This window comes from Panulirus ornatus, chromosome 62, assembly GCF_036320965.1.
Source record: "Panulirus ornatus isolate Po-2019 chromosome 62, ASM3632096v1, whole genome shotgun sequence".
NCBI lineage: Eukaryota > Metazoa > Arthropoda > Malacostraca > Decapoda > Palinuridae > Panulirus > Panulirus ornatus.
Genome location: NC_092285.1, coordinates 15,142,919 through 15,165,135, shown reverse-complemented (window position 1 = coordinate 15,165,135; position 22,217 = coordinate 15,142,919). Strand labels below are relative to the sequence as shown.

Genomic DNA, 22,217 nt, shown 5'->3' with positions numbered 1-22,217 from the left:
TCATGATCAAGAACCTGTTCATTCATAAGTTAAGGTATTGTGATTTCCCTTCTCCAGCCCATTTATTGGTTTGGCCAAGAATGATTATTATTCTACAGTAAATGCCATCAGGCCAGCCAGCCCTTTAGATAGATAGACATGAAGAGTTAAGAACTGTTTTCAGGTAGGATATAAGAAATGGAAGCAAAGGGAGCAGGCATCTTCCCACCTACCAGTACCTATGATAAGATTTTGCCATCTGACAAGGCTAGTGCATAGCACTAATCACATATCTTGATTGATTAACAGTATTATTCTTCCTTTTTGTCTGAATAATCTTTCCCTCTTTCTTGCTGGGCTGTCGTATATTATTGCTTTATACCTTCTTGTTATACATATGAGGGGATGGAAGGATGCAGCAAAGGAGACATTAAGGTATCAGAGCCTGAACACATAGGATAGATAAAGGCATAGGTTGACTAGAAAGAATTAGGGTAGTGTGGTATATAGTGGATTATGTGCAGGGAGTTGGCTGAACCAGAGCATATAAAGCAGTCATTGTAATCTGTGTAGTCCATGAGGCTTGACTGAACATAATAGCCTGTTGATGGACTTCAGCTTTCAGTGTTATACATAGAAGCAAGAGGCTAGATGTGTGCAAATGAAGCCATTTTTCATTGATTACTGATGCTTCCTCTTAAAACTGAGAAAGGCAAACTAGTATAATAGATATGAAGAATCTTTATTGATTCGATACTACATGAGCTCCCTGAGCATTTTTGTAAATTTTTCTTTAAACAAATTCCTTTTTGTACCCATTTATCCCAGTTTAAGTGGAAGGTAGATATTGCTAGCATTGTTTATGCTTCTGTATTTTTTTCATGTTAAGTAATTTGTAACAGAAAAAGTTTATACGAAGTTTTTGTTGGAAACCCATTGATGTTAGTGATTGCATGTAAATCACCCAACTCCAAGTGGTTCTGTTGTTTCATTGGACCATTTTTAAAGTTTGTCCTTCATCATGTCTGTGTACCATAGCAGTGCATTTTTCTTTTGTAGAAATATGCTCAGTTTGTTGTTCAACTTTTAATGAAAGTGAATATTTTTTAATGACCAGGTTAAGTATTTTGGCTGTTTTCTTTGATATTATTTTACAATTAACAAAAGATCTGTGATTAATGGTTTTTCATTCATGGATGAAAAGGCTTGGTAAAATAGAGTGGAGGGGTACTGGATGGAGAAAAATAGGGAAGAATGTGTGGAATGGTGTATATGGGGAAGACATATAAGGACAAGGATAATGTGTCCATCTATCTATCTATAGTTCTGACACTCTTTCCCTTCCAGAACTCCCTCAAGGGGGATGGCCATGGAAATAGTCTCTCCATAACCAGTTAATGCCAGTGCTGCTTCTTAGCCTTTATAGCCTCACCCTTAACAGGCCACTGGCAGAGGGCAGGTCTAGCACAGTGTTTGCAGAGGCTCCTACTTAATGTTCCGTCTGACCACTTCTACCATATGCTCCTGCCTAATGTTCCTATGTGCTACTTTTACTGAATGTTTCTTTCTGATGCTCCTGCCTAAATGATCCTTCCTGCTACCTCTGTCTAATGTTCCTATCATTTTGGATAAAGGCAGGGCCAGCACATAGCTCTCATCATAAAGAAATTTATTTATGAGGAATAAGCTGTGTGAGTGAAGTGTTGTCAAGTGTTATACATGACAAGGAGAGATTTTATGTTAGTGGAAAGAATGCCAGTAGTCCTGGGTCAGAGGAGTGCAACTTAACCACTGAAGTGCTGGCACTATGCAGCTGTCACTAACCCTTGTGATACCCAAGCTGTTAGTACTGGTAGAGTACCTCCCTGGTCTTTTTCTGCCTACCAACTACTACCTACTAGGCAAGGATAAGTAGAGACTTTTGCCATGGCCATCCTCTGGATGGGAGTTCTTGGAGGGATTGGTGTCAGAGATATAGATAGATAAATAGGATGCTAAGACTGCTTCTAAATCATAGATATCGTGTTGAATGTCATAGACACATTATGGTTTTACTTTAGAATTCCCGAGTATCTTTTATCTCTTGAAAGTTCATGTAGCCACAGAAGTACAACATATAGCCATTTATCTTATCTTTAGGCATGTGACTACAGCATATTTTCATTTTTCTTTTAAACTATTTGACATTTCTTGCTTTAGCGAGGTAGCATTAAGAACAGAGGACTGGGCCTTTGAGGGAATATCCTCACCTAGCCCCCTTCCCTGCTCCTTCTTTTGGAAAATTAAAAAAAGAGAGGGGAGGATTTCCAGCCCCCTGCTCCCTCCCCTTGTAGTCTCCTTCTACAACACGCAGGGAATACATGGGAAGTATTCTTTCTCCCCTATTCCCACGCATTGCTCGTGTCGTAGAAGGCGACTAAAGGGGACGGGAGCAGGGGGCTGGAAACCCTCCCCTCCTTGTATTTTAACTTTTGAAAAGGGGGAAACAGAAGAAGGAGTCACGTGGGGAGTGCTCATCCTCCTTGAAGGCTCATGTTGGGGTGTCTAAATGTGTGTGGATGTAACCAAGATGAGAAAAAAGGAGAGATAGGTAGTGTGTTTGAGGAAAGGAACCTGGATGTTTTGGCTCTTAGTGAAACGAAGCTGAAGGGTAAAGGGGAAGAGTGGTTTGGGAATGTCTTGGGAGTAAAGTCAGGGGTTAGTGAGAGGACAAGAGCAAGGGAAGGAGTAGCAGTACTCCTGAACCAGGAGTAGTGGGAGTATGTGATAGTGTAAGAAAGTAAACTCTAGATTGATATGGGTAAAACTGAAAGTCGATGGAGAGAGATGGGTGATTATTGGTGCATTTGCACCTGGGCATGAGAAGAAAGATCGTGAGAGGCAAGTGTTTTGGGAGCAGCTGAGTGAGTGTGTTAGTAGTGTTGATGCACGAGACTGGGTTATAGTGATGGGTGATTTGAATGCAAAGGTGAGTAATGTGGCAGTTGAGGGAATAATTGGTGTACATGGGGTGTTCAGTGATGTAAATGGAAATGGTGAAGAGCTTGTAGATTTATGTGCTGAAAAAGACTGGTGATTGGGAATACCTGGTTTAAAAAGTGAGATATACATAAGTATATGTATGTAAGTAGGAGAGATGGCCAGAGAGCGTTATTGGATTATGTGTTAATTGATAGGCGCACGAAAGAGAGACTTTTGGATGTTAATGTGCTGAGAAGTGCAACTGGAGGGATGTCTGATCATTATCTTGAGGCAAAGGTGAAGATTTGTAGAGGTTTTCAGAAAAGAAGAGAGAATGTTGGGGTGAAAAGAGTGGTGAGAGTAAGTGAACTTGGGAAGGAGACTTGTGTGAGGAAGTACCAGGAGAGACTGAGTACAGAATGGAAAAAGATGAGAACAAAGGAAGTAAGGGGAGTGGGGGAGGAATGGGATGTATTTAGGTAAGCAGTGATGGCTTGCGCAAAAGTTGCTTGTGGCATGAGAAGCGTGGGAGGTGGGCAGATTAGAAAGGGTAGTGAGTGGTGGGTTGAAGAAGTAAGATTATTAGTAAAAGAGAAGAGAGAGGCATTTGGATGATTTTTGCAGGGAAATAATGCAAATGAGTGGGAGATGTATAAAAGAAAGAGGCAGGAGGTCAAGAGAAAGGTGCAAGAGGTGAAGAAGAGGGCAAATGAGAGTTGGGGTGTGAGAATATCATTTAATTTTAGGGAGAATAAAAAGATGTTTTGGAAGGAGGTAAATAAAGTGCGTAAGATAAGGGAACAAATGGGAACTTCAGTGAAGGGGGCAAATGGGAGGTGATAACAAGTAGTGGTGATGTGAGGAGATGGAGTGAGTATTTTGAAGGTTTGTTGAATGTATTTGATGATAGAGTGGCAGATATAGGATGTTTTGGTCGAGGTGGTGTGCAGAGTGCGAGGGTTAGGGAAAATGATTTTGTAAACAGAGAAGAGATAGTGAAAGCTTTGCTGAAGATGAAAGCCGGCAAGGCAGCGGGTTTGGATGGTATTGCCGTGGAATTTATTAAAAAAGGGGGTGACTGTATTGTTGACTGGTTGGTAAGGTTATTTGATGTATGTATGACTCATGGTGAGGTGCCTGAGGATTGGCGGAATGCTTGCATAGTGCCATTGTACAAAGGCAAAGGGGATAAAAGTGAGTGCTCAAATTACAGAGGTATAAGTTTGTTGAGTATTCCTGGTAAATTATATGGGAGGGTATTGATTGAGAGGGTGAAGACATGTACAGAGCATCAGATTGGGGAAGAGCAGTGTGATTTCAGAAGTGGTAGAGGATGTGTGGATCAGGTGTTTGCTTGGAAGAATGTATGTGAGAAATACTTAGAAAAGCAAATGGATTTGTATGTAGCATTTATGGATCTGTAGAAAAGCAAATGGATTTGTATGTAGCATTTATGGATCTGTAGAAGACATATGATAGAGTTGATAGAGATGCTCTGTGGAAGGTATTAAGAATATATGGTGTGGGAGGCAAGTTGTTAGAAGCAGTGAAAAGTTTTTATTTAGGATGTAAGGCATGTGTACGTGTAGGAAGAGAGGAAAGTGATTGGTCCACAGTGAATGTAGGTTTGCGGCAGGGGTGTGTGATGTCTCCATGTTTGTTTAATTTGTTTATGGATGGGGTTGTTAGGGAGGTGAATTGAAGAGTTTTGGAAAGAGGGGCAAGTACGCAGTCTGTTGTGGATGAGAGAGCTAGGGAAGTGAGTCAGTTGTTGTTTGCTGATGATACAGCGCTGGTGGCTGACTCATGTGAGAAACTGCAGAAGCTGGTGACTGAGTTTGGTCAAGTGTGAAAGAAGAAAGCTAAGAGTAAACGTGACTAAGAGCAAGATTATTAGGTACAGTAGGGTTGAGGGACAAGTCAGTTGGGAGATAAGTTTGAATGGAGAAAAACTCGAGGAAGTGAAGTGTTTTAGATATCTGGGAGTGGATTTGGCAGCGGTTTGAACCATTGAAGCGGAAGTAAATCATAGGGGGGGGGAGGTGGCAAAAGTTCTGGGAGCATTGAAGAATGTGTGGAAGTCAAAAGTATTATTTCGGAAAGCAAAAATGGGTATGTTTGAAGGAATAGTGGTTGCAATAATGTTATATGGTTGCGAGGGGTGGGCTATGGATAGAGTTGTGCGGAGAAGGGTGGATGTGCTGGAAATGAGATGTTTGAGGACAATATGTGGTGTGAGGTGGTTTGATCGAGTAAGTAATAATAGGGTAAGAGAGATGTGTGGTAATAAAAAGAGTGTGGTTGAGAAAGCAGAAGAGGGTGTTTTGAAATGGTTTGGTCACATGGAGAGAATGAGTGAGGAAAGATTGACAAAGAGGATATATGTGTCAGAGGTGGAGGGAACGAGGAGAAGTGGGAGACCAAATTGGAGGAGGAAAGATGGAGTGAAAATGATTTTGAGTGATCGGGACCTGAACATGCAGGAGGGTGAAAGGTGTGCAAGGAATAGAGTGAAGTGGAAGGATGTGGTATACCGGGGTCGACGGGCTGTCAATGGATTGAACCATGGCATGTGAAGCGTCTGGGGTAAACCATGGAAAGTTCTGTAGGGCCTGGATGTGGAAAGGGAGCTGTGGTTTTTGTGCATTATTACATGACAGCTAGAGACTGAGTGTGAACAAATGTGGCCTTTGTTGTCTTTTCCTAGCTACCTCACACACATGAGGGGGGAGAGGGGGTTGTTATTTCATGTCTGGCGAGGTGGCGATGGGAATGAATAAAGGCAGACGTATGTAACTCTGAGAGATGGCCAGAGAGCGTTTTTGGATTACGTGTTAATTGATAGGCACGTAAAAGAGAGACTTGTGGATGTTAATGTGCTGAGAGGTGCGTCAGGAGAGATGTCTGATCTTTATCTTGTGGAGGCGAAGGTGAAGATTTGTAGAGGTTTTCAGAAAAGAAGAGAGAATGTTGGGGTGAAAAGAGTGGTGAGAGTAAGTGAGCTTGGGAAGGAGACTTGTGTGAGGAAGTACCAGGAGAGACTGAGTACAGAATGGAAAAAGGTGAGAACAAAGGAGGTAAGGGGAGTGGGGGAGGAATGGGATGTATTTAGGGAAGCAGTGATGGCTTGTGCAAAAGATGCTTGTGGCATGAGCGTGGGAGGTGGGCAGATTAGAAAGGGTAGTGAGTGGTGGGATGAAGAAGTAAGATTATTAGTGAAAGAGAAGAGAGAGGCATTTGGACGATTTTTGCAGGGAAATAATGAAAATGACTGGGAGATGTATAAAAGAAAGAGGCAGGAGGTCAAGAGAAAAGGTGCAAGAGGTGAAGAAGAGGGCAAATGAGAGTTGGGGTGAGAGAGTATCATTAAATTTTAGGGAGAATAAAAAAATGTTTTGGAAGGAGGTATATAAAGTGCGTAAGACAAGGGAACAAATGGGAACTTCATTGAAGGGGACTAATGGGGAGGTGATAATAAGTAGTTGTGATGTGAGAAGGAGATGGGGTGAGTATTTTGAAGGTTTGTTGAATGTGTTTGATGAAAGAGTGGCAGATATAGGGTGTTTTGGTCGAGGTTATGTGCAAAGTGAGAGGGTTAGGGAGAATGATTTGGTAAACAGAGAAGAGGTAGTAAAAGCTTTGCTGAAGATGAAAGCCGGCAAGGCAGCGGGTTTGGATGGTATTGCCGTGGAATTTATTAAAAAAGGGGGTGACTGTATTGTTGACTGGTTGGTAAGGTTATTGAATGTATGTATGACTCATGGTAAGGTGCCCGAGGATTGGCAGAATGCTTGCATAGTGCCTTTGTACAAAGGCAAAGGGAACAAAGGTGAGTGCTCAAATTACAGAGGTATAAGTTTGTTGAGTATTCTTGGGAAATTATATGGGAGGGTCTTGATTGAGAGGGTAAAGGCATGTACAGAGCATCAGATTGGGGAAGAGCAGTGTGGTTTCAGAAGTGGTAGAGGATGTGTGGATTAGGTGTTTGCTTTGAAGAATGTATGTCTCCCGCATTAGCGGGGTAGCGCAGGGAAACAGACGAAAGAATGGCCCAACCCACCCACATACACATGTATATACATACACGTCCACACACGCAAATATACATACCTATACATCTCAACGTATACATATATATACACACACAGACATATACATGTATACACATGTACATAATTCATACTGTCTGCCTTTATTTATTCCCATCGCCACCTCGCCACACATGGAATAACAACCCCCTCCCCCCTCATGTGTGCGGGGTAGCGCTAGGAAAAGATAACAAAGGCCCCATTCGTTCACACTCAGTCTCTAGCTGTCAAGTTATAATGCACCGAAACCACAGCACCCTTTCCACATCCAGGCCCCACAGAACTTTCCATGGTTTACCCCAGATGCTTCACATGCCCTGGTTCAATCCATTGACAGCACGTCGACCCCGGTATACCACATCGTTCCAATTCACTCTATTCCTTGCACACCTTTCACCCTCCTGTATGTTCAGGCTCCGATCACAAAATCTTTTTCACTCCATCTTTCCACCTCCAATTTGGTCTCCCACTTCTCGTTCCCTCCACCTCTGACACATATATCCTCTTTGTCAATCTTTCCTCACTCATTCTCTCCATGTGACCAAACCATTTCAAAACACCCTCTTCTGCTCTCTCAACCACACTCTTTTTATTTCCTTACATCTCTTACCCTTACATTACTTACTCGATCAAACCACCTCACACCACATATTGTCCTCAAACATCTCATTTCCAGCACATCCACATATATATATTTATAAATGCCCATATATATGCACCTATACCTACATATACATACACATTTGTATATATACACACATACACAGACATATACATATATACACATGTACATATTTATACTTGCTTGCCTTCATCTTTTCCTGGAGTCGCGCCATTCAGCCCCATGGTTAAGGTTGTTGAATTTGTTTGATAATGGAGTGGCAGATGTAGGGTGTTTTGGTCGGGGTGGTGTGCAAAGTGAGAGGGTTAGGGAGAATGGTTTGGTTAGAGAGAAGAGGTGGTAAAAGCCTTGCGGAAGATGAAATCCAGCAAGGGGGCAGGTTTGGATGGTATTGCAGTTGAATTTGTTAAGAAAGGGGTGACTTTGTATGTATGGATCATGGTGAAGTGCCTGAGGATTGGTGGAATGAGGCAGAAAGAATTTACGTATAGTGCCATTGTGCAAAGGCAAAGGGGAAAAGATTAGTTTTCAAAGTACAGAGGCATAAGTTTGTTGAGTAGTCCCGGAAAATTTTATGGGAAGGTATTGATTGAGAGGGTGAAGGCATGTATAGAGCATCAGATTGGGGAGGAGCATTGTGGTTTCAGGAATGGTAGAGGATGTGTGGATCAGGTGTTTGCTTTGAAGAATATGTGTGAGAAATACTTAGAGAAACATGTATTTGTATGTAGCATTTATGGATCTGGAGAAGGCATATGATAAAGTTGATAGAGATGCTTTATGGAAGGTCTCAAGAGTATATGGTTTTGGAGGTAAGCTGCTAGAAGCAGTTAGAAGTTCTATCACAGGTGTAAGGCATGTGTACAAGTAGAGAGTAGAGTGATTGGTTCCTAGTGAAGGTCAGTTTGCAGCAGGTTTGTGTGATTTCTGTGTGGTTGTTTGTTTTGTTTATTGATGGGGTGCTTTGGGAGGTACATGTGAGAGTTTTGGAGTGAGGAGCGAGTATTCAGTCCGTTGGGGATGAGAGGCCTTGGGAAATGGGTGTTGTTGTTTGTCAGTGATACAGCACTGGTGACTGATTTGAGTGAGAAACTGGTGACTGTGTTTGGAAAAGTGTGTGAAAGGAGAAAGTTGAGAGTATATGTGAATAAGAGCAAGGTTATTAGGTTGAGCAGGGTTGAAGGACAAGTTAGTTGGGTTGTAAGTTTGAATTGAGAAAAATTGGAGGAAGTGAAGTGTTTTAGATATCTGGGAGTGCACTTAGCAGTGAGTGGAATCATGGAAGTGGAAGTGAGTAATAGGGTGGGGGAGGGGGCAAAGGTTCTTGGAGTGATGAAGAATGTATGGAAAGAGAGAACGTTATTCTGAAGAGCAAAAATGGATGCTTTTGAAGGAATAGTAGTTCAACAATATTATATTGTTGCGAGGCATAGGCTATAGATATGGTTGTACAGAGGAGGGTGGATGTGTTGGAAATTAAGTGTTGGAGGACAATATGTGGTGCGAGGTGGTTTGATCGAGTAAGTAATGAAAGAGTAAGAGAGTTGTTTGGAAATAGAAAGAGTGTGGTTGAGAGAGTAGAAGAGGGTGTGTTGAAATGGTTTGGACATATGGAGAGAATGAGTGAGGAGTGACTGACAAAGAGGATGCAGTTGTCAGAGGTGGGTGCAACAAGGAGAAGCAGGAGACCAAATTGGAGGTAGAAGGATGGAATGAAAAAGATTTTGAGCGATTGGGGCCTGAACATGCTGGAGGGTGAGGGGGGTGCAAGGAATAGAGTGAATCAGAATGGTGTGTTATACCGAGGTTGACATGCTGTCAATGGACTAAACCAGGGCATGTGAAATGTCTGGAGCAAACCATGGAAATGTCTGTGGGGCCTGGATGTGGATACAGAGTTGTGGTTTTGGTGTATTATACATGACAGCTAGAGACTGATTGTGAAAGAATATGGCCTTTTTTTTTTTTTTTTGTCTGTTTTCCTGGCACTACCTCGTTGACACAGGGTAGTGGTTCTGCTTCCTTTGGGTGGGGTGGCGTTGGGAATGGATGAAGGCAAGCAAGTATGAACGTGTATATGTGTATATAAGTATATGTCTGTGTTTGTGTATGTATATTTATTTATTATACTTTGTTGCTGTCTCCTTCATTAGCAAGGTAGCACAAGGAAACAGACGAATGAATGGCCCAACCCACCCACATACACATGTATATTCATACATGCCCGCACACACACATATACATACCTATACATCTCAACATATACATACATATACATACAGAGACATATCCATGTATACACACGTACATATTCATACTTGCTGCCTTTTTCCATTCCCGTCACCACCCCGCCACACATGAAGTGGCACTCCCTCCCCCCACGCATGTGAGTTAGTGCTAGGAAAAGACAACAAAGGCCACATTCGTTCACACTCAATCTTTAGCTGTCATGTGTAATGCACGGAAACCACAGCTCCCTTTCCACATCCAGGCCCCACAAAACTTTCCATGGTTTACCCCAGACACTTCACATGCCCTGGTTCAAACCATTGACAGCACGTTGACCCCGGTATACCACATCGTTCCAATTCACTGTATTCCTTGCACGCCTTTCACCTTCCTGTATGTTCAGTCCCTCATTGCTCAAGATCTTTTTCACTCCATCCTTCCACTTTCAATTTGGTCCTTCACTTCTCGTTCCTTCCACCTCTGACACACACACAAAAAAATATCCTCTTTGTCAATCTTTCCTCTCTCATTCTCTCCATGTGACATGTCACATGGTATGTGTATGTATGTATATGTGTATATGTTGATATGTATGTTTATGGGCATGTATGTTTATATGTCTGTATATGAGTTTATGGGTCTTTCTTCATTTGTGTCCTGGCACTCCCTTGCTGACACAGGAAACAGCGATCATGTATAATGAATATGTAATGAATGAATATTTTTTTTATATTGTGAATAGTTAATCCAGCATCCATTCTTGAAATTCACTTTCGTTTGGTTATCTTCAGTTTTCAAGCTTTTTCTGAATAATAATTCTCCCTCAAACAGCAGTTTTCCATCTTCCCACAGGTTTATTCATTGCATGTTGTAATACAAGCCAGTCTCAATTACTGAGTGACTTTAGGCATCAGTTTGATAACTGTTTTGATTATTGTATAAGAGAAATAAAGCCTCTCTTGGTTCTCCATTATTATTTTCAGAGTGAAAGCAGAAATCCATGGTAATAGCTTAATATTATTCTGTGACTTGTTTCTTATTGTTATTATTCTTGATGACCGTTTCCTGTGTCAGCGAGGTAGCACCAGGAAACAGATGAAGAATGGCCCATCCACTCTTGTACACATATATGTATCTAGAGAGTGTATGATAAAGTTGCCCGAGATGTTGTGTTGGTGCTAGGGATATACAGTATAAGGTAAATAGGAAGTTTCTGAATGCAGTGTGAAGTTTTTTTTGGATGGGTAAAGCATTTGTGCAAGTAGGGAGGGAGGAAGGCAAGTGGTGTCCAGTGAAGGTGGGTCTGTGTTAGGGATATGTATTGTTACCATGGCTGTTTCATCTTTTCATGGTTGGGATTGAAGGCATGTACTCATGGTAAAAACTGCATCTTACCATTTTTATTTGAAACTGTATAAGACCATGGATGAAGGATTTTGAGAAATATCCATTGGTCTGGCCTCACCTTTGTAGCTCTGCTTTCATGGTATTGTAATATATTGATTGTCAGTGATGATTCCAGTCATTTGCCATATCTCTTACATTCATTTCATATTTGAATGGAAATCCATATAAAATGGTGTTACCATGATTTTTAGGAAATTTGTCTCATTCATGCTCACTATCCTTACCAAGACAGCATGAGTTGTATTAATTATTTTGAAATTCATCAAACCTATCTGGGAAGTTGCATTTTTTCCTTGTACATGCAAGAGTCGTGGAGAAAAGGGCAGGTCTACAGTATGCTGAAGTTGTAGGGAAGGGGAGGCTGAGACATAAATCAGTCTTTTTTTTGCCCTGGTGGCAGACTCAAGAGAGAAAACTTCTTAAGATCATGACAGAGTTTAGGAGAATGTTCAAAAGGAGAAAGCTGAAACAAACTGCAAAAGTAAAATGACAAGTTGAAGCAGAGAAAGTGGAAGGCTGGTTTGATTGCAAGTGAGGATGAATTGTAGAAAGTGGAGTGTTTTATGTACCTCAGAATGGATGTGAAAGTAGATGTTGTTTTGGGGGCTGTCGGGAGTCAATGGATGGGAGAAGGGATTAAGGGTGTGGGTGCATTAAGGAACTCCTGGAAAGAAAGGACAGTGTCTGCAAAGGTAGAAATGGGCAAGTTTGAAAGTACTGCAGTCCCCAACAGTATTTTGTGGATGCATATGTTAGCTTTGACTAGAAAAAAAAAGGAGGAGGGTGCATGTATTGGATTTGAAATGTTTGTGGACATTATTAGTATAATATAAGAAATTTCAGTTTTAGGGAGAAGTGTTGTGGTGAGTGTAATCTGATTAAGTGGACCAGGCAGGGTGTGCTGAAATGGTTCAGGTGTTGGAAATTGATGAGTGAAGAGAGACTAATAAAGAGGATCTCTGTCAAAAGCAGAGTAATAGGGGGGAGGGGGAATACCAAGGAGGAAGTGGAAGGATGGAGGAAACAAAGCTTGAGAGAGGGTTTGAACACTCAGGAAAGAAAGGGACATGCAATGGGAGGAATGTGATATATTGTGGAGAGGGAGATGATGTACTGTCAGTGGCCTGAACTACGGCTTATGAGTTAGTTCATGTAAACCAAGGCATGATTTTTGATAATATTCTTTGGTTTGGTATGTTTTATGTGACAGCTAGAGATTAGTTATATGCGTTTGAGGTCATTGTTAATCTGTTCTCGGCGGCTTTGCAAAAGCAGGAAAAGCAGCTACGTATGAAAGAAAATTATTTCTTGTAGCTGTTTGGTGTGTCATATATGACATTGATATGGCTATGAGATGTGACTTCATTATTTTGTTTGGCATGATGATTATATATAGAAACTTTTGGGTGTACCAAATTTTTATGTGTTGTATATACATATGCTGTAGACTTGTGAATTAAGTTGCTATTTTCACACAAGAATTGTATTTACTTATTATCAAGTCACTTTTAGGCTGCAGCTGTTTCTGACATGTTAATTATGCCTAGATCCAATCAGTTTACAACATTCCCTTATTAGAGTTCTGAGAACTGACTATTTTTTTACAGATGTAGAGACTTCTTTAAATTTTCATTGGATTAATTTACTAATATACCATAGCTAGAGCCCATTCTACTTTATGATGCTAAAATCGAAGAAGTTGAATGACACCTCTAAGAGTATCAGTCTATGATAGGAAAAAGAGCTTGTAATTTTAGTGCCTGTATATACAAATGAAATTATATATAGTAACCATTGAAAGCACCATATATGTATATTAAAAGCAGTGTTTGCTAGAATCATTATCATTGTAAGAGAAATCTGTTTAAACAATTTTCACATTATTTAAAGCTTTATTACTCGAGTTAAATATTTGTTAAAAGTAATAACAAATTCTGCTGCTTTTGTAACTTATCTTTTCATGCATTTTACTGATTTTAGATTTTGAACAAAACATTTATATATTGCTGTTATGTTTAGATACTTCAAAATGTGTAAAGTATAGTCACCAAAATCTTTTGGGAAGATTATTTATGCACCACCCTGCTTTGTAAGTGGGAATTGGCGTATGTTTTGTAAATGGATGAAGAGATTAATGTTATAATAAACTTATCAACACCCAGGTTAAGTTAGTTCGTTCACAACCAAGCAGTGACGAGTTTCTGCAAACTTTCAAGACAGCGCACCAAGTTTATGAAAAGTACCAGATTAACATCCACGGGGACTCTCCAGACAGGTGTTCTGAGTCACAGTTTAAGCGGTTCCTCTGTAATTCACCACTTGAGGTAGTACACTCACATGTGCATAAAGTGGAGGATATTTGGTAAAAGAAGGGAACCAGGAAGAGGTTATGATTTGAACTCTTTTCAGTCTTAGCTGTTCTTCAGAAAGATACATTTTATTTGAGAAAAACATAATATTGGAAGCATGGTTAGCTAAGTGTTCACTTTTTTTATTTTTTGAAGAAAGCCATATTTTGTCAATAGGTGAAACTGTAATTTAAGATCATACACTAAAACAGGGTAGTATATATAAATACTTTTAACCTCACCATATCTCTTGTACTCCAAATATCCTTGACTAACATTTTCTTCCTATTTTTGGTAACAAGCTGGAACCAACTGACCAGGAAGCTACATTTCTCATGACTTTTTACCTTTCACTCATCCATTTTGTGTTAACCATTTTGTTTCCCAGTAGATATGATCCCATGTTCATCTTTCACTCAACCATTTTGTTTTAACCATTTTGTTTACCAATAGATATGGTCCCACGTGCTAAGTTGCTTCCCAGTTTATTTCATATAAAATCGGTTGGAAAGTGGTAATATGGCAAAAGATGGAAAGATGGTAGTGGACTTGGCAGCAAATGGAACCATCGAAGTGAAAGAGTTGTATAGTGGGGAGGGGGTGATGGTTCTGGGAGTGAAGAATGTTTAGGAAGAGAACATTATCTCGTAGAGCAAAAATGGGTATGTTTGAAGCAATAGTTCCCACAATTTTATATGGTTGCGAGGCATGGGCTATAGATAGGGTTGAGAGGAGGAGGGTGGATGTGTTGGAAATGAATTGTTTGAGGACAGTGTGTTGTGTGAGGTGGTTTGATCAAGTAAGTAATGAAAGAGTAAGAGAGATATTTCTTTATTTTTTATTATACATAATCACTGTTTCCTGCATCAGCGAGGTAGCGCCAGGAAGCAAACGAAGAATGGCCCATCCACTCATATACACATATATATACATAAATGCCTGCAAACCCACATATACATACATATACATATCAACATATACATGCATATACATATGCAGATGTATATGTACATACACATGTACATATTCATGCTTGCCTTCATCCATTCCTGTCACTACCCCACCCCACAGGAAACAGCACTGCTACCCCTGCATCAGCAGGGTAGAGCAAGGAAAACAGACAAAAAAGGCCATATTCATTCACGCTCAGTCTCTAGCTGTCATGTGTTATGCATCGAAACCACAGCTCCCTATCCACATCCAGGCCCCACAGACCTTTCCATGGTTTACCCCAGATGCTTCACATGCCCTGGTTCAGTCCACTGACTGCACATCAACCCCGGTATACCACATCATTCCAGTTCACTTCCTTCCTTGCACACCTCTCACCCTCATGTATGTTCAGGCCCTGATAACTCAAAATCTTTTTCAATCCATCCTTACACCTCCAATTTGGCATCCTGCTTATGCTTGTTCCCTACACTTCTGATACATATATACTCTTTGTCAGTCTTTCCTTACTCAATCTCTCCATATGTCCAAACCATTTCAACACACCCTCTTCTGCTTTCTCAACCACACTCTTTTTATTTCCACACATCTCTCTCTTACTCTTTCTTTACTTACTTAGTCAAACCACCTCACGCCACACATTATCCTTAGACATTTCATTTCCAACACATCCACCCTCCTTCGTACAACCCTATCTATAGCCCATGCCTCACAACCATATAACATCGTTGGAACTACTGTTGCTTCAAACATACCCATTTTTGCTCTCCGAGAAAATGTTCTCTCCTTCCACACATTCTTCATCACTCCCAGAACCTTCGCTCCCTCCCCCACTGAGACTCTCTTCTGCTTCCATGGTTCCATCTGCTGCGAAGTCCACTCCCAGATATCTGAAACACTTCACTTTCTCCAATTTTCCTCCATTCAAACTTACATCCCAATTGATTTGTCCCTCAACCCTACTGAACCTAATAACCTTGCTCATATTCACATTTACTCTCAACTTTCTCCTTTCTAACACTTTTCCAAACTCAGTCACCAACCTCTGCAGTTTCTCACACGAATCAGCCCTCGAGCTGTATCACCAGCAAACAACAACTGACTCGCTTCCCAGGCCCTCTCATCCACAACAGACTGCATATTCGCTCCTATCTCCAAAACTCTTGCATTTACTTCCCAATCTGACCCATCCATAAACAAATCAAACAACCATGGGTATATCACACACCCCTGCCGCAAACTGACATTCACCGGGAACCAATCGCTCTCCTCTCTTCCTACTCGTACACATGCTTTACATATTTGGTAAAACCTTTTCACTGCTTCAGGCAACATACCTCCCTCACCATATACTCTTAATACCTTTCACAAAGCATCTCTTATAACCTTATCATATGCCTTCTGCAGATCCACAAATGCTACATACAGATGCATCTGTTTTTCTAAGTATTTCTCAAATACATTCTTCAAAGTGAACACCTGATCCACACATCCTCTGCCATTCTGAATGTACGCTGCTCTTCCCCAGTCTGATGCTCTGTACATGCCTTCACCCTCTCAATCAATACCCTCCCATATAATTTCCCAGGAATACTCAACAAACTTATGCACTTGTAGTTTGAACTCTCACGTTTATCCCCTTTGCCTTTGTACGATGGCACTATGCATGCATTCCTCCAATCCTCAGGCACTTCACCATGCTCCATACGTACACTGAATATCCTTACCAACTAATCAACAACACAGTCACCCCCTTTTTTTGATAAATTCCACTGTAATACCATCAAAACCTGCTGGCTTGCCAGATTTCCTCTTCTGCATAGCTTTCACTACCTCTTCACTCTTTACCAAACCATTCTTCTTGACCCTTTCACATCGCACACCGCCCTGACCAAAACACCCTGTATCTGCCAATCTGTTATGAGACGCATTCAACAAACCTTCACAATACTTATTCCATCTCACGTCACTACCTGTTATTACCTCCCCACTTACCCCCTTCACTGATATTCCCATATGTTCTCTTGTTTATGCACGTTATTTACCTCCTTTCAAAACATCTTTTTATTCTTCCTGAAATTTAATAATACTCTCTTACCCCAACTGTCATTTGCCTTTTTTTTTTTTCAATTCTTGCACCATTTTCTTGACCTCTTGCCACTTTCTTTCATGCTTCACCCAGTCATTTGCACCACTTCCCTGCAAGTATCATCCAAATGTCTCTCTTTTCTCTTTCACTAATGACCTTACTTCTTCATCCCACCACTCACTACCCTTTCTAATCTGCCCACCTCCCACCTTTCTCCTGCCAGAAGCATCTTTTGTGCAAGTTATCACTGCTTCCCTAAATACATCCCATTCCTCATCCACTCCCCTCATGTCATTTGCTCTCATCTTTTGCTATTCTACACTCAGTCTCTCCTGGCACTTCCTCACACAAGTCTACTTTCCAAGCTTACTTACTCTCACCACTTTCTTCCCAATATTCTCTCCTCTTTTCTGAAAATCTCTACAAATTTTCACCTTCGCCTTCTCTACATAGTGATCAGACATCCCTCCAGCTGCCCCTCTCAGCACATTAACATCCAAAAGTCTCTTTTTTCCTTGCCTATCAAGATGTGTGGTAACAAAAAGAGTGTGGTTGAGAGTGTAGAAGGTGTGACGAAATGGTTTGGACATATGGAAAGAATGAGTGAGGAAAAGTTGACAGAGGATATATGTGTCAGAGGTGGAGGGAACAAGGAGAAGCAGGAGACCAAATTGGAGGTGGAAGGTTGAAGTGAAAAAGCTTTTGAGTAATTGGGGTCTGAACACACAGGAGGGTGAAAGGCATGCATGGAATAGAGTGAATTGGAACAGTGTGGTATACTAGGGTCAACATGTTGTCAATGGACTGAATTAGGGCATGTGAAATGTCCTGGGTAAACCATGGAAAGGTCTATGGAGCTTGTATGTGGATAGGGAGTTGTGGTTTTGGTGCATTACACCTGACAGCTAGAGAATGAGGGTGTGTGTATATGGCCTTTTTTTGTCTGTTTCCTTGGGCTACCTGGCTGATGCAGGAGGTGGCAGCACTGTTTCCTGTGGGTTGGGGTGGCAGCAGGGAATGGTGAAAGTGAGCTAGTATGAATATGTACTTATATATATGTTTATTATCCCTGGGGATAGGGGAGAAAGAATACTTCTCACGTATTCCCTGCGTGTCGTAGAAGGCGATAAAAAGGGAAGGGAGCGGGGGGCTGGAAATCCTCCCCTCTCGTTTTTTAATTTTCCAAAAGAAGGAACAGAGAAGGGAGCCAAGTGAGGATATTCCCTGAAAGGCTCAGTCTTCTGTTCTTAACGCTACCTCGCCAACGCGGGAAATGGCGAATAGTATGAAAAAAAAAAATATATGTTTATATTTTTATGTGTATTTTATTATTATTTTATTATACTTTGTCGCTGTCTCCCGCGTTTGCGAGGTAGCGCAAGGAAACAGACGAAAGAAATGGCCCAACCGCCCCCCATACACATGTATATACATACGTCCACACACGCAAATATACATACCTACACAGCTTTCCATGGCTTACCCCAGATGCTTCACATGCCTTGATTCAATCCACTGACAGCACGTCAACCCCGGTATACCACATCGCTCCAATTCACTCTATTCCTTGCCCTCCTTTCACCCTCCTGCATGTTCAGGCCCCGATCACACAAAATCTTTTTCACTCCATCTTTCCACCTCCAATTTGGTCTCCCTCTTCTCCTTGTTCCCTCCACCTCCGACACATATATCCTCTTGGTCAATCTTTCCTCACTCATCCTCTCCATGTGCCCAGACCACTTCAAAACACCCTCTTCTGCTCTCTCAACCACGCTCTTTTTATTTCCACACATCTCTCTTACCCTTACGTTACTCACTCGATCAAACCACCTCACACCACACGTTGTCCTCAAACATCTCATTTCCAGCACATCCATCCTCCTGCGCACAACTCTATCCATAGCCCACGCCTCGCAACCATACAACATTGTTGGAACCACTATTCCTTCAAACATACCCATTTTTGCTTTCCGAGATAATGTTCTCGACTTCCACACATTCTTCAAGGCCCCCTCCCCCACCCTATGATCCACTTCCGCTTCCATGGTTCCATCCGCTGCCAGATCCACTCCCAGATATCTAAAACACTTCACTTCCTCCAGTTTTTCTCCATTCAAACTCACCTCCCAATTGACTTGACCCTCAACCCTACTGTACCTAATAACCTTGCTCTTATTCACATTTACTCTTAACTTTCTTCTTCCACACACTTTACCAAACTCAGTCACCAGCTTCTGCAGTTTCTCACATGAATCAGCCACCAGCGCTGTATCGTCAGCGAACAACAACTGACTCACTTCCCAAGCTCTCTCATCCCCAACAGACTTCATACTTGCCCCTCTTTCCAAAACTCTTGCATTTACCTCCCTAACAACCCCATCCATAAACAAATTAAACAACCATATAATAGTGTAAGCTGGGAGCAGGTTTTCTCTGATGCACATAGAATTGAATTTCCTTGGGCTACCTGGCTGATGTAGGAGGTGGCAGTGCTGTTTCCTGTGGGTTGGGGTGGTAAGGGGAATGGATGAAAGTGAGCTAGTATGAATATGTACATGTATATATGTGTATGTATGTTATTATTATTATAATTATTTTGCTTTGTCGCTGTCTCCCGCGTTAGCGAGGTAGTGCAAGGAAACAGACGAAAGAATGGCCCAACCCACCCACATACACATGTATATACATACACGTCCACACACTCAAATAAACATACTTATACATCTCAGCGTATACATATTTATACACACATAGACATATACACATGAACATAATTCATACTGTTTGCCTTTATTCATTCCCATCGCCACCCCGCCACACATGAAATAACAACTCCCTCCTGCCTCATGTGCGCAAGTTAGCGCTAGGAAAAGACAACAAAGGCCACATTTGTTCACACTCAGTCTCTAGCTGTCATGTAATAATGCACCAAAACCACAGCTCCCTTTCCACATCCAGGCCCCACAGAACTTTCCATGGTTTACCCCAGATGCTTCACATGCCCTGGTTCAATCCATTGACAGCATGTCGACCCCGGTGTACCACATCGTTCCAATTCACTCTGTTCCTTGCACGCCTTTCACCCTCCTGCATGTTCAGGCCCCAATCACTCAAAATCTTTTTCACTCCATCTTTCCACCTTTAATTTGGTCTCCCACTTCTCTCGTTTCCTCCACCTCTGACACATGTATCCTCTTTGTCAATCTTTCCTCACTCATTCTCTCCATGTGACCAAACCATTTCAAAACACCCTCTTCTGCTCTCTCGACCACACTCTTTTTATTACCACACATCTCTCTTACTTATTGTTATTTACTCAATCAAACCATCTCACACCACATATTGTCCTCAAACATCTCATTTCCAGCACATCCACCCTCCTGCGCACAACTCTATCCATAGCCCACCCCTCGCAACCATATAACATTGTTGGAACCACTATTCCTTCAAACATACCCATTTTTGCTTTCCGAGATACTGTTCTCGACTTCCACACATTCTTCAACACTCCCTGAGTTTTCGCCCCCTCCCCAACCCTGTGATTCACTTCCACTTCCATGGTTCCATCCGCTGCCAAATCCACTCCCAGATATCTAAAACACTTCACTTCCTTCAGTTTTTCTCCATTCAAACTTACCTCCCAATTGACATCTCCCTCAACCCTACTGTACCTAATAACCTTGCTCTTATTCATATTTACTCTCAGCTTTCTTCTTTCACACACTTTACCAAACTCAGTCACCAGCTTCTGCAGTTTCTCACCCGAATCAGCCACCAGTGCTGTATCATCAGCGAACAACAACTGACTCACTTCCCAAGCTCTCTCATCCACAACAGACTGCATACTTGCCCCTCTTTCCGAAACACTTGCATTCACCTCCCTAATAACCCCATCCATAAACAAATTAAACAACCATGGAGACATCACACACCCCTGCCACAAACCTACATTCACTGAGAACCAATCACTTTCCTCTCTTCCTACATGTACACATCCCTTACATCCTCGATAAAAACTTTTCACTGCTTCTAACAACTTGCCTCCCACACCATGTATTCTTAATACCTTCCACAGAGCATCTCTATCAACTCCATCATATACCTTCTCCAGATCCATAAATGCTACATACAAATCTATTTGCTTTTCTAAGTATTTCTCACATACATTCTTCGAAAGCAAATACCTAATCCACACATCCTCTACCACCTCTGAAACCACACTGCTCTTCCCCAATCTGATGCTCTGTACATGCCTTCACCCTCTCAATCAATACCCTCCCATATAATTTACCAGGATTACTCAACAAACTTATACCTCTGTAATTTGAGCAGACACTTTTATCCTCTTTGCCTTTGTACAATGGCACTATGCAAGCATTCCGCCAATCCTCAGGCACCTCAACATGAATCATACATACATTGAATAACCTTACCAACCAGTCAACAATACAGTCACCCCCTTTTTAAATAAATTCCACTGCAATGCCATCCAAACCAGCTGCCTTGCTGGCTTTCATCTTCCGCAAAGCTTTTACTACCTCTTCTCTGTTTACAAAATCATTTTCCCTAACCCTCTCACTTTGCACACCACCTAGACCAAAACACCCTATATCTGCCACTCTGTCATCAAACACATTCAACAAACCTTCAAAATACTCACTCCATCTCCTTCTCACATCACCACTACTTGTTATCACCTCCCCATTTGCCCCCTTCACTGAAGTTCCCATTTGTTCCCTTGTCTTATGCACTTTATTTACCTCCTTCCAAAACATCTTTTTTATTCTCCCTAAAATTTAATGATACTCCCTTACCCCAACTCTCATTTGCCCTCTTTTTCACCTCTTGCATCTTTCTCTTGACCTCCTGCCTCTTTCTTTTATACATCTCCCAGTCATTTGCATTATTTCCCTGCAAAAATCATCCAAATGCCTCTCTCTTCTCTTTCACTAATAATCTTACTTCTTCATCCCACACTCACTACCCTTTCTAATCTGCCCACCTCCCACGCTTTTCATGCCAAAGCATCTTTTGCGCAAGTCATCACTGCTTCCCTAAATACATCCCATTCTCCCCCACTCCCCTTGCGTCCTTAGTTCTCACCTTTTTCCATTCTGTACTCAGTCTCTCCTGGTACTTCCTCATACAAGTCTCCTTCCCAAGCTCACTTACTCTCACCACCCTCTTCACCCCAACTTCTCTCTTCTTTTCTGAAAACCTCTACAAATCTTCACCTTTGCCTCCACAAGATAATGATGAGACATCCCTCCAGTTGCACCTCTCAGCACATTAACATCCAAAAGTCTCTCTTTCGCGCGCCTACCAATTAACACATAATCCAATAACGCTCTCTGGCCATATCTCCTTCTTACATACATTTACATATGTATATCTCTCTCTTTTTAAACCAGTTATTCCCAGTCACCAGTCCTTTTTCAGCACATAAATCTACAAGCTCTTCACCATTTCCATTTACAACACTGAACACCCCATGTACACCAATTATTCCCTCAACTGCCAGATTACTCACCTTTGCATTCAAA

General features: G+C 41.6%; 1 protein-coding gene across 9 annotated transcripts in view; it reads left to right on the top strand.

The window, feature by feature from the left end:
- Ate1 (arginyltransferase 1) overlaps positions 1–22,217 on the top strand; it is a 153,924-nt gene that overhangs the window by 33,026 nt on the left and 98,681 nt on the right. For 5 of the 9 annotated variants that reach the window (XM_071656128.1, XM_071656123.1, XM_071656122.1 and 2 more), the window contains exon 7: positions 13,449–13,610. The exons of the other annotated variants lie outside the window; for them this stretch is intronic. In XM_071656128.1, coding sequence (XP_071512229.1) covers positions 13,449–13,610 — 162 coding nt within the window. The remainder of the gene's footprint in view (positions 1–13,448; positions 13,611–22,217) is intronic. 9 annotated transcript variants of the gene reach the window in all.